Source organism: Perognathus longimembris, chromosome 23, assembly GCF_023159225.1.
Source record: "Perognathus longimembris pacificus isolate PPM17 chromosome 23, ASM2315922v1, whole genome shotgun sequence".
NCBI lineage: Eukaryota > Metazoa > Chordata > Mammalia > Rodentia > Heteromyidae > Perognathus > Perognathus longimembris.
In genome coordinates, this window is record NC_063183.1 from 19,828,341 (window position 1) to 19,842,304 (window position 13,964).

At 38.6% G+C, this 13,964-nt stretch overlaps 1 protein-coding gene across 1 annotated transcript in view; it reads right to left on the reverse strand.

Moving 5' to 3' along the window:
- Positions 1–13,964, reverse strand: part of Usp3 (ubiquitin specific peptidase 3) — a 72,615-nt gene that overhangs the window by 32,878 nt on the left and 25,773 nt on the right. The window contains exons 2-4 of the mRNA XM_048332187.1: positions 12,880–12,940; positions 7,288–7,419; positions 1,135–1,218 (exon numbers count right to left, since the gene is read on the reverse strand). Coding sequence (XP_048188144.1) covers positions 1,135–1,218; positions 7,288–7,419; positions 12,880–12,940 — 277 coding nt within the window. The remainder of the gene's footprint in view (positions 1–1,134; positions 1,219–7,287; positions 7,420–12,879; positions 12,941–13,964) is intronic.

Here is a 13,964-nt window from a genome sequence, read left to right on the forward strand (position 1 = left end):
ACTGTAAGAGATGGGAGAAAACATTCTGGTAGCTACCTAACTTCCCCAACAGAAACAAGCACGTGATATGAACACTCATACCCAAACCTCCACAGTTTACTGTGAGTGACTGGAGACAAAATCAGCTACTTAGATGTGTATGAGGGTGCCTGTCTCTAATCCTACATACACAGGATTCTAATTAAAACAGAAAATGCCCAGAATGACAAAAGCACTTGACCCCAAAGAGTTTTTAATTAGCATCTTCCTTTATCAGCTCCATAATCGGGCAGGCAGTGCATAAAAGCTTTGTGAGCAGACCCTGCACAGTGGTGCACTGGAAGTCATTTCCCCTCCGTATCGCTGAATACTATGCTGGCTTTCACTTGGCCTGCTTTGGGTGGGTTCTCACAATACTTTCTATGCATCAACTGTCAAAATAAATTAGATGGCACCTGATGACGTAGAGTGATTTACACAGATTCCACTGAGCCAGCAGTTATTCCACAACCACGCTTCTATCTTACTTTAGGCTCAAAGGCTATTGCTATTTGATTTATTTTATTGCTTTAATTCCAGGTCCAATGGGTTTTATCTGAATAAGCAATTTGGCTCAGCAAGAAAAGCATGTTCACACAAATTCTTCCATTTCTTTATGATCACAAAGCATTCACGACTCTTTATGATTTCAAGATGTATGTGCTGCCCCAACCAAAAAAAAAAAAAAAAAGCAATGAAAACACTGTGATCCTGTGCTATACAGTATGATACTTAAAACTAATTTTCCTTCAACTAATACATAAATCTTAATCTTTCTGAGCAGATCTCATAATATATTTGACAAGAGATTCTTGAATACCAAAGTAACCTCATAATTAGATTTACCTTTTTCTGTTCTTTCTTTATACCCTCAAAATTCTCCTTGCAGATACAGTGAATAGCTTATGAATTTGTGAGTGGCAACTAAAAAGCACGCTGTAGGGCCCTATAGTTTATGAAGAATATTAAACAAAATATACACAAAGTTCATATATCAAAAACCGAGGCTTGATAACATTTCAATCCAACTAAACATGTTAAAATTATAAAACTCACCCAACAACTCTAAATAACCCACTATATCTCCTTTTTTTTCCCCAGAGAACAACTACTTACTTTTCCAAGTTCTGTAAGTGTTCTCTGACTTTCTGTACTAGTCCCAGCTTGGTGTCATTAACCACGAAATCATCACAGCGGTAGCTGCAAGGAAAACAGAGATGAATGCGTGCAAGGAGCTCAGGCAAGTTGGTGAAGACCTCACTGCGAGGCCTGGCTGCTCAGGGTGACCCCCAGGCCTGCCGCACAGGCAGCTGCTGCGCCTCTGCTCATGGGGAGCCTAAAAGAGGATTTGGAACCACAATGGAATGTTTTTTATGAGCCCTTTTCAAAGCCACATAGGCAAAGAGCGCCATGAGCACTAGCTTCTTTCCATATTCTATTTAAAAGCTCTTCAATTCCTTCTTTGAAAATGAAAATAAGCTGCTACATGTGTTACATTCTTTTTAGTGGGCCTAATACGTGAAAAAAGGAAATAAAAAGCACGAATTCTTTTCTTATAGCCCTCTGCCTGACGCTATAAGGGGACCACTCCCCAGCCCACATTGATAATGTGGTGAAGAAGGGATTTAAATCCAAGGCTGGGAAATGGTAGTTAACCTGTGGGAAGATCTGAATAGGAAAAAAAAAAAAAAAAAAAGCTGTGCATTTTAAACACTTTAATTAAAATACATGGGATTCAGATGAGTTAGAAAAATGTGTCTTTTGTTTTGAGGCACTAGGAAACAAAAGGATCCAACAGTGGCTGAAACTGGTATGGTAAGTGCTCTGAAGAAAAATGTCTAAGGTGAGTTTTAGCAACTAAACGAAAAACAGAGTCACACATCATAAACTTCAACTTGCACAGTAGCATTTTGCTGGAATAAAGCCAATTTTAACAAAAACACAGGCTGGCACTAGGAGGCAGCTTTACATAAAACAACTTGTCATAACTACCAAAAAGTAAGGAAAATAATATTGTCATTCTGAGTAAACAAAACTTGGGAAACACAGTAATTAGTAAATAGTACACCATCATCTGTAACAGGATTAAAATTTAAAAAAAAACTTCATATATGTGAAATCAGTTAACTAAAAAAAAAAAAACCCCAATGAGAAAAGGCCTGGTGTTGATGCCTCTTGCTTGAAATCCTAGCTACTCAGGAGGCTGAGATCTGAAGATCAAGGTTGAAGCCTGGGCAAGAAAGTTCATGAGATTCATATCTCCAGTTAACCACCAAAAGCCAGAAGTAGAGCTGTGGCTCAAGTGGTAGAGTGTAAATCCTTTTGAAAATTTTAACTACCATATTACCTAAGTCAGATCACTATTTAGCCTACGTCCACTCTCATGTTCACCAGGATTTCTGTCACATTCTCAAGTTCCCAAGGTCATACTAACATTTCCACCAATACCAAAAGTAACCTTTCACATCCTGAACCATCTTCCTAGCATCAAACCACTGGGAGAAAAGCAATTTATTTAATTCCTTCAACCAAAGAAAATGTTTCATTTTTGCTGCTTTCAGATAAAGCTTAATAGAGTACCAATTAGTTTCAAAATCTGGGCTTAAGGCACTTGGTACCTACACAGGACTTCAGAATAATATTCTGGGGGAAAAAAAAAAAGAACTATACTGTTATCCAATTTTAATCCCCACTTAAGTAAGTTTTTATTTTATGTTTCCATAAAGTTAACACATAGATTCGATAAAAAGCAAAAACCACTCCAAATACTAGTTCATCTAGAATAAGAAAGACTCAAAGAAACCTAACTTGTTAAAGTAACAGTAGAAACAAGTTCTTTACCTATTTTTATACAGGAAAGCATATGTAACACTAATACTACAAAAACTACCTTTTATATAAAGGTCCCCCCCAAAAAAGAATAGTATCAGATCTTCACTAAGTTTTAAATTCCATTTCATTCACTTGTATAAGATTGTGGTAAGGCAAATATGACCACTTTTATTATGAGATACTAAAAAAAAAAAAAAAAAAGTTAACGCAGGCACCAGTGGCTCATAATCCTAGCTACATAGGAGGCTGAGATCTGAGGGTCATGTTCAAAACCAGCCCAGACAGGAAAGTTTGTGAGTCTCTAATCTCCTTATAACCCCCAGAAAACCAGAAGTGACACTGAGGCTCAAAGTGGAAGAACAGAAGCCTTGATGGAAAAAAAGTTCAGGGGCAGCGCGCCCAGGCCCTGAGCTTAAGCCCCACAACTGATAAAAACAAATAAACAAAAAGCTGACATTCTAGTGACTTCATATGTCTCAAAAATCTTCAGTTCTTTTAGAAAGCAAATATATGTTTTAAGTATTTTTTTCTTGGGATACTAGGGCCTTTTACTTGATAGGCTACCACTGGAGCTACACCCTCAATCTTTTTTACTTTAGCTATTTTTCAGTCTCATATTTATGCCTAGGCTAGCCTGGAGTATAATCTTATTTTACACTTCCTGTGTAGTTGTTGGAATGACAGGCATGCACCATTTTGCCCAGCCTTTTATTAGTTAAAATGAAGACCTCCCAAACTTTTTCTCTAAGCTGACCTTAAACTATTATCCTCCAAATCTCCACCTCTTGAGAAGGTACGATTACAGCCATATACCACGACAGTAGATTTAAACCATCTTTTATTAAATTCTGATATCTTGCCATCAAATAAGCCAAGTATGGAAAATGAGAACAACTAAAGTGCAAATCTATCTGCTTTGTTTTTAAAAAGCAAATGAGAATCATCTTATTAAGGAACTCTTTCATGGTTTTAAACCATGTCTGTTAGAAAAGATTCTTATGGCACTTCAAGACACTAATTTAAGTGAAATTCTCCTTGTTTAAGCTTTTTGAAACAGTGACAATTTGTGTCCATCACTTGTAGTCCAGGTTTAAAGATTGCTTGTTCCTGGGCTCTAGGCCAGCCTGGGTAATGTAGTCAGACAAGAGGGAGGGGGAAATTTAGAAAGGGAAAGAAAAGAGAAGTGAAGAGAGGAGGGGAAAAGAGCCAAGAGGAAGGATAGGAGAGAAAGGTCCCAGGGCCTGTAATCTCAGTACCAGGAGGCTGAGTCTGAGGCTAGCCTGAATTACATAGTGATATTTCCAAGTGGGGAGGAGGAGGAAGAGAAAGAAGGAAGGAAAGGGAGGGAAAATTTACGCCCTATCGTTGATACAGTAAGATTTTCCGTTTTACATTTTTATTACAATTACCTTAGAAAATGATGAAGTGTCATTTTAATCCCACAAATGAAAGCTTTACTTCTCTTAATTTAAATTGATATTTATGCAAAATATTTAAGATCTCAAATACATGCTGCTTTTTAGATGAACAAATTGATTCCATTTCATAATATATATTTGAAAGAATGTTTTAAAACACTACTGCCAGGAGGGACACATTCTGACAATTTGTTTTTAATATTCTTTTCATAATACTTAATTCTCAGAAGTCTGGCTCCTGTTCATAAAGATATAAGTTGACTTGGTCAGATATCAGAAAATTACATCGTCAGCATTTAAAATCTATCAACTCCAAAACCTATTAATTTTAATCTAAGTTTCTAATTTTAATCTTTGCTTCTTTCAGTCACAGTAATGGATACCACACACAATTCCATCATAGGTTACCGGAGGGAACAAGATAGGACACAGTAAACAGAACACTAGCTATTATGAAAACCATTGAGATTTTTCTTCGTAACTTCATTGATCTTTCAGCTTCATGACAGTATGTTCATGTCAGAAAGTGGGCTTGTATCAAGTCAGAATTATTCGTGATGGTGATTTTGGCATTGCTTTCCTTCTTCTAAAGCAGTGACCTATTTTATGCTGCTGTGCTTGGTGAATACAGCCTTTGCTCTTCTCCCTGCTTAAACCAGAATAAGGGGGACTGCCCTGCAGGGCATCTGTCACAGAAAAATGTCCTATGGCTTGTCAGTCTTCCATGATGATCAAAAGACACGATATTATAGATCTGGGGTAACCTCATTTTTGAAAGATAACAAAATTCAATCTTTCAAATATATACTGCCTACTCTACACAAGACACCGAGTACTGGAGGGAATACAAAGATCTGGTTTGGGTTTCTGCAGGTCCCAGGGACACTCAGAAACAGCTAACATGCAGCAGGAAGTGCAGATACGCAAAGAGCTGGAAGTTCAGTTCCATCCATGTAAGTAGAGTTAGAGGGCGAAGGGGGCGAGCCACCAGCCATGATTTCATGAAGGCTAGGCCAGGGCAGGGGCTCTTGTGAAAGAAAAGAAAGACTACCTGCAAAGTCTTACAACCTCTCTAGAGCAGAGCCCACAGTGAAACAGAGGCGTAAACACTGAAGTCAAAATACTCAAAAGACATTAAACCTAACATACCAATATTGTTACTTCTGCAGCCAGTCTAGCTACAAGGAAAATTCCTAAGTTGAAGTAAAATTACTAAACATTGGGAAATGACAAATAGCCCACAGAGAGAAAGAGGAAATCTCTTTGTTTCTTAGAAACAGATGAGGTATGGGGAAAATACTAATTTAAACTACAGCTTCTTCTGCTTACAGCTGTTTTTTGTGTTGTTTTTTTTAAATCCTTTTAGGAGGGTAGTGCACTGCCATGGGTGATTCCCTGGCATTTTGTTCTGAAACCCACAAACGAGGCGATATGTTAGTGCCCAGCTGCAGCTCCCTTTGCCGAAGCTCCGGGGACCCACACACTTGCAGCTCTGTGCAACTTCACACAAAAGACTGGCAAATGGCCAGGAAGCCTCGCCATGGCGGATTCTCCCTAAGTTCAAGATTTTCCATTCAACTGCACTTCAGCCATGAAATCACATCTGCTTCAACATGCTCTACCAATGTAAAACAAATTAAATTCCAATTTCTATTTTTTTTAAGTACTCAACTAAAATGCAAAATGTAAACTCATCAAAACAGGTATTTCAAGAATGATCTTCTTAACTTCTGCTGTCTTAGAAGCAGAAATGCTAATGGATATACATAAAAATATAGTTCTGTGAATCAGGTAGCTGTGTCATAGGTCACTCTACTATACAAGTGTTCTAAGGGAAAAAAAAGAAATCTAACAGAGGGCTAGGGATGTGGCTCAAAAGCAGACTAATCTAGCCTGGACTGCAGTGGCTCCTGCCTGTAATCCTAGCTACTCAGGAAGCTGAGATCTGAGGATCGTGGTTCAAAGCAGCCTGGCCAAGAAGTCCATGAGACTCATCTCTCAACTAGCCACCAGAAAATCAGAAGTGGTGCTGTGCCTCAAAGTGGTAGAGCAACTAGCCTTGAGCTGAAGAGCTCAGGGACAGCGCCCAGGCCCAGAGTTCAAGCCCCATGACTGACTGACGTGCATACATATATACATACCAATCTTCCAAATAAGTTAAAATTTCTAAGCTTATATAACAACATACAACTGGACAGTAGGAATATGGAGGGTCTTATTGCTGAAAACAGTACTAGTACTAGTGCTGAGTACTGGTAGCTCACAACTATATCCTACCTATTCAGGAGGCTGAGATCTGAAGATCAAGGTTTGAAGCCAGCATGGGCAGGAAAATCCAAGGCTTATCACCAACTAAACACAAAAAGGCTGGAAATAGAGCTGTGGACTCAAATGGCAGCGCACCAGCCTTAAGTGAAAAATCTAAGAGACAACACCTAGGCCCTGAGTTCAACATCCAGGACCATTATCCACCCCACACACTCAAAAAAAAGAACAAATTTGTTGTTGGTGGTGGTAGTAGTAGTCATAGGGCTTGAACTTGGGCACTGTCCCTGAGCTGTTGTGCTCAAGGATAGCACTCTACCCCTTTGAGCCACAACTCCACTTCCAGTTTGGGGGTCTTTAATTGGAGATAAAGAGTCTCATGGACTTTCCTGACCACTCTGGCTTCAAACTGTGATCCATAGATCTCAGCCTCCTAAGTAGCTAGGATTACAGGTGTGAGCCACCAGCACTCAATTTAGATACCAAAGTTTTAATGAACAACCACAGAAACCTATTTTTTTCTATATCTTAAAGCCACTGGGATGGACAAGAAGCAGGGTAGGAGAAGACGAGGTCTAACTATTGAAAGGAAGAAAGCCAAGTGAAATCTGAATGCATAAGCACAGTGTACCCAATGGCTCCTGTCCTGGAGTCCTAAAGGAACAACAGGGTTAGCATTACCTGTGGAGGGCAGAGAAGAGTACATGTGCACTTGCACTGTAAAAAATGTCATTTCCAGAAAATATTAGCTTACCAGTATGTACTGTAGCTACTGCAATCCATACACACTGTGTGCTGGGCTTTGTCTTGCTTTTCGGATTTCTTATAGTTGGTTAGGGGTACTTGTGCATCTTCGTAATGTTTTTTGGCGTGACCATTCACATACCTTACAACGACCAAATGAAAATTTACTTTAACCTATTGTTTTGGAAATCAAAGTAGTAAAAGATAACCAAATTAAGTGTTAGTCAAACTAAAATGAGAAAAAAATGCATAGGAGAATTCAATCACTTGGCAATTTATTAAGCTAAGTACTTAAAATATACATCTCGGGTTTTTTGCAATATTACTGCAGTCAACTTTCAGTTATTCACTATATTAGGGTCAGGCAACATAAGACACTGTCTATGTAAATTATAATCTTCTATGCTGAGGCTTTTATTATAGCTCTTTCCTTTTTTAAGTTTTTCTCAGACTGCTAACCCCCAAAGAAGGCTATTACCAACTCTGTAAACTAAATTACTAAACCATTTTCCCACAGTACTCTGGTGTTTTCCTTATGCTAGGGTTGCTGCCTCATTTCAAAAGTGAAAATAAGATGTGAAAACAGGATAATCTTCTATTTTTCGCATCTATCTGGCTTCAGATCTTTCATCTGAATCTCTGAAAAGTCAGCTTCACCCATATGGATTTGACTTTGTTTAGAAACAATCCAAACATGGGCTGGGAATATGGCCTAGTGGTAAAGTGCTCGCCTTGTAAACATGAAGCCCTGGGTTCGATTCCTCGGCACCACATATATAGAAAAAGCCAGAAGTGGTGCCGTGGCTCAAGTGGTAGAGTGCTAGCCTTGAGCAAAAAGAAGCCAGGGACAGTGCCCAGGCTCTGAGTTCAAATCCCAGGACTGGCAAAAAAAAAGAAAGAAAGAAACAATCCAAACAAAACAAGTTTATAAGTGTTTGATTCCAGAGAATCAAAGTTATAGTTACATTAACACATTTTTGTAAGGTTTTTCCAAAGTAGGTTTAATGAAACATTTTATTACAGCAGACAAAATAAATACAATTAAGGATTCATATGCACACCATATGAGCCCAAACTCATTTACATCTTAACCTAAAGAAAGCACAATGCTATTACCAGATGTATTTAGTAACTGCTTTTGCTAAAAAGCATTGACTCCTTACTTGACCCGCAGAAGAAATGCATCCCTGCCTCCATTTTACCTGTCTCTCCTGTACTCTGACTCTCTCTCCCCTTGGGTTCCAGGAAGGACAGGGCTGGTTGATAACATCTTTGTAACAAGGGACTAAAGCTACCTCCAAGGAAAGGCACAGCAGAGCCTCAACGGACAGACACCCCCGCAGGTAAGGACAATTACCTATGATGAAGAGGCTGCACTTAGAGCAGGAAGAATCACTGACTGGGAACCAGATTGCTCCCTCCAGTGATGGATGACAGCAGTAACTTCCCAGCAACCCTTGTGAACCAGAACTGAGATCATGATCAACTAGGCCACACTCTGCCTAGCACTGCTGACTATACACTCCCTATTCCACCCCAATTCTTCTTTAAACCTAATGGGATGACATGCTGGGGGGCCAGTGCAGTATAACAATAGCCACCACTACTTGGGTATTTGGTATGCTGGGGTGAGTCGCTGGACCTAGCATGTAGAAGCCCTGGAGTTGGTCCCCTGGCCTCAAACTCAGATTTCACCGTCACTGACCATTACTGTGAAAACACTTTAAACAGAAATCTTCCCCATTCCTAGAAAGTGGCCAATGGGCGGAAAGTAAGGCCCACTTGAAAACTCAAATAGTCAAAACAAATGTTGGTTAAAAGGCACGGAAATAAACAGGCTTAGCGAATTCAGATGACACTTTCATCACAAGCTCATAATTGCACCCAGAGCAACACTTACTTCCAGGAACGTAAGCATAGCCACAGTAAAGAGAAAGGATCAATTTCAAGCCAACCTTCTCCACTCAGGAAAATGACATATTCAAGGCACTATTTACCTCAACTCATAATTTAATCTATTCTTCTATTTTTTTCACTGTACTTTAAACACAAACAACTTGGGTGTTAGGTCTCTGGTTCTCAAAAACATGCTAAAATGAGTTTCATAGTAAAACAATGACAAAAGGCGTAAAAAGCCAAAACCAAGACTGCCTGGGTTCAAAAACAGGCTTTGCCACATGTGACCATGTGGCATTGGCAAGGTACTCAATTGACTGAGCCTATCTTCCCACCTGTAAATGGAGATTCCCGTGTAGCATTTGTATCACATGGGTTGTTGGGTGATTAAATAATCTGGGGCTCCAAGTAAGTAATTTATTAGCATTTTCCTTCTGTGTTTAATCACTATTCAGAATCCAAATAAGATGACGTTTACAAGGTGTGCACATTGAGCACATATTGATGTAATATATTATTGCATAGGTGAAGAAACATGAATTAGAGGTAAGCTCTAAAACAGCATCTATTGAATATCTAACCATCTTTTTTTGTTGTTGTTGTTGTTGTTTTGCCAGTCCTGGGCCTTGGACTCAGGGCCTGAGCACTGTCCCTGGCTTCTTCCCGCTCAAGGCTAGCACTCTGCCACTTGAGCCACAGCGCCGCTTCTGGCCGTTTTCTGTATATGTGGTGCTGGGGAATCGAACCTAGGGCCTCGTGTATACGAGGCAGGCACTCTTGCCACTAGGCTATATCCCCAGCCCCTAACCATCTTAATTTTCTATTCTCAACCCTTAGCATACACCATGAAAAATAATAATACTTATTATGAAGAATGCTTTTCTAATCAAAGAAAAAGTTAACACTGAACAATAATAATAAAAGGCCTTTCGCTTTTGAAACTGATCATTTTTACACAGTACTATATAGTTCCTTTAGTTACAATAGTGTAGTTTCCAAGGGCACTAGATGTTTAAATGGTTCCTACAAGTGTTGGTGATAAAGTAAGAAATGTGATTATCAATGCCATTAAGATTAGTGATGTTGTAGCTAATACCTCAATATATGTATCAGAAGTTAGCAGTTCAGTATAAATTCACTTAGAGTAAAAAGTATTTTTTCCTTTATCTGATTGGATTTTTTAAGTACTACGAACATACTGTTTTAGTGTATGAAAGGATTTTTCCTCTCCATAATGTCAGATTCCTAACAACAATCTCCAAAATTTGGAAAATAACTGAAATAGGGTGGTGTCATAAAGATCAGCAGAATAGGTTACTGATACATGGTGCTTCCTAGCTGGAAGAATATTCCAGGTAGCACTTCCCTATGAAATGGTAACTCATTCATACAACCATTTGTAGTTTAAGAAAGAAAGACCTCCTTAGACAAGACAAATACTGCGGGGGAGGAGGGAGTATATACTTAGGCAATCAACACCTGAAATTACGTGATAAAAAGTTAGCTATAAAAAAAGTCAGCTATATGAAATGAAGATCTAAATTCAGGCTACTCTCAATTATCTGTTTAATCTACTTAATCATATGTCTTTGAAACTATGCCAAGTTTCTAAATTTAAGCTTGCCTATACGTGGAAATAGTCTTCCAGCAGAGTCTAGAAATTTTTCATTTTATTTTCCAAAGTCTACCTAGAGAATTATTTGTTGCTTGTGTCTAAGAACATTAGTCTCTCCAACGTTTTTTCTCAAAATTGTGTTATATCTTTTCAATGACATATAACCTTGGGAGATTTAGGGCATAGAGTACTGTAAGACAAATGGAAGGCTACATAAATTTTATTATATTACAGTTCTCACCTCAAAATCTAGAAGAGGAATCTGTCTCTTTAAGTGTGGAATTTAAGTGCTTCTATTTTTCTTTTTGTAAAACAAAAGTTATTCGTACAAAATATTTTCAGGTCCCCAAACCCTAGGGATTTTAAAACTGTTACAACAGCCACAATTAAGATATGCAGTTAACAGTTTCCAAAGGTACGCTTAAGTATACATGGGAAAATATTCTATTCTAGATTAAAAAAATAAAGTGAAAATTCAAAAATCAAAGATGTGTTCTTCATGCAAGGAGGATTTAAGAATAATGATGGGGAAATAGTCCAGAGGACAAATGGATTTCAATCTGTGTGACTTACATGATTTCCCCATCTTCTTGATACCAAGCTAACTCCTAATGAAATTTAAAAGATTTTCTAAGCTAAAAGAAATGGATATGTTAATATGGCTAAAAAAAATAAAAAGCACAGAAGTTGATATTTGACTTTGTGTTAGTAGAAGAGTTACCGAAGTGTTATTAAAGTGGTACTTTTTGTTTTGTTTTGTTTTTGTTGCCAGTCCTGGGGCATGGACTCAGGGTCTAAGCACTGTCCCTGGCCTCGTTTTGCTCAAGGCTAGCACTCTACCTCTTGAGCCACAGCGCCACTTCTGGCTTTTTTCTATATATGTGAGGAATCGAACCCAAGGCTTCATGTATACAAGGCGAGCACTTTACCAGTAGGCCATGTTCCCAGCCCAATGATACTCTTTTTTTTTTTTTTGGCCAGTCCTGGGCCTTGGACTCAGGGCCTGAGCACTGTCCCTGGCTTCCTTTTGCTCAAGGCTAGCACTCTGCCACTTGAGCCACAGCGCCCCTTCTGGCTGTTTTCTATATATGTGGTGCTGGGGAATCAAACCCAGGGCTTCATGTATACGAGGCACGCACTTTTGCCGCTAGGCCATATTCCCAGCCCCCCAATGATACTCTTTTTGAAACCAAGAAAGGGAGGAAATATTCAGGACTGGAACTGAGCATAGGTTAGGGAAGAAGATATTAAGTCTACAATAAAGCAAAATGTGTTTTTGTTTTTGGTCTTTGCCAGTCCTGGGGCCTGAACTCAGGGCCTGGGCTCTGTCCCTGACCTTCTTTTGCTCTAGGCTAGCATCCTACCACTTGAGCCACAGCACCACTTTTAGCTTTTTCTGTTTATGTGGTAATGAGGAATCGAACCCTAGGCTTAATGCATGCTAAGGCAAACACTCTACCAACAAGCCACATTCCTAGACCAGCAAAATGTTTCTTTTAACTGATTTTGTTGTTGTTGTTGTTGTTGTTGAAGTTTTTGTCTTTTCTTTTTTGGTACTAGGGATAGAACCCAGGACGTTATACTTGTAGGCAAGCACGCCTAGCCCAAAGCAAAATGGTTTTTTTTTTAATATTTTATTTATTTTTTATGCTGGTCCTACAGCTTGAACTCAGAGCCTTGGTGCTGTCCTTGAGGGTTTTGTTTTTTGCTTTTGCTCGCTATAGCTCCATATCCAACTTTTTGCTGGTTACATGGAAATGAGATCCCACAGACTTTCCTGCTTGGGCTGCCTTCAAACTTCAATCCTCAGAGCTCAGCCTCTTGAATAGCCAGCAGTACACTTACAAGCCACAGGCAGCCCAGCCTGACTAAACTAATTCTTCTGAGTAGCAAACATTAAGGGTTTTCCTCCCCTAGACTTTTCCTAGTTGTATCAAGGAACTCAATTGACAAGCAAATTTCTACAGAGAATTACGTAATATGATTAACCAAAATACTAAACAATTCCACGTCAATCAACATTTATGTAAACCTTAAAAGTAGATTTTTTCAAAGCAAGTACAGTAATGGAGTAATAAATATGTCACCTACCTTCCACAGTGGACGCTTGAACAAGTCAAACAGACCCAGGGGCTTTTGTTGGACCTGCACACTAATAAGAAGAAAACATAAAAACCAATATAGCAATTGTATCATGTTATTTCTCATTTCTCCCCTAGTAGTCTGTAATATATATCCTGTGAAAATCTTAAATATTATACAAAATGGCTGCCTAAAGATTGAAAAGAATGTGAACGCCTGAACTGGTGACTGAATTCAAATGGCTTTACCCCAAGTTAAGCACATACATACTTGTCTCTTTTCTTACTTTACCACTGTCTCCAACAAGTCAATGACAATCCATTTTTCCCATTAAAGGATTTTTTTTAAGTCTAGTCTTTTAATCACATACCTTTGTCATTTAGATGACTTATCATTATAAATAACTCCTCTGCTTATTTATCAAGAGGCATAACCTAAGGTTACAATTAAGAATAAGCCTAGTTTTCTAAAAGTAATCCTCAATCGCATAAAACATGTAACACCTGAGGGGGTGGGGCCAAGAGGAGAAAGGTAGATGAATTAAGCAGGGAAGGAGAGAATACAGTCAAGAATTCATTGTATATGGCACAAAATTAAGAAAAATAAGAGAAGAGCTAGGTTAAGGGAGGTGAGAATGTTAAAGGGGGTGACAATGATCAAGATACATTACATTCATAAACTACTTTGTTAAATGGCACCTCCCTCGTACAGTTAAAGATAATTTAAAAAATTAAAACTTAAAAACAATTTTTAAGGGCTAGTGGAGTGCTTGCCCGTCATGCACAAAGCCCTGAGTTCCATTCCCAGCAACACACATACAGAAAGAACCATCAGTATAATCAAGACACTAGTTATTTTAGTTTAAATATTACATGGGGTAGGGACAAGGCAAGAAAGAGTAAAGGAACTTTTAAAATGTCGAATTAAATTTTTGTTTTTGGGATGTTGATGGGGCAGAGTGATGGAACATTCCATAGCATGTAGAGTCCCTGCATTTGACCCCTAGCACTATATCACAAAAATGTTTGCTGTTCACTCTTTAAACAGTATGAAACAATGACATTCAAAAGAATATGGAAGCTTTTCTGAAATTT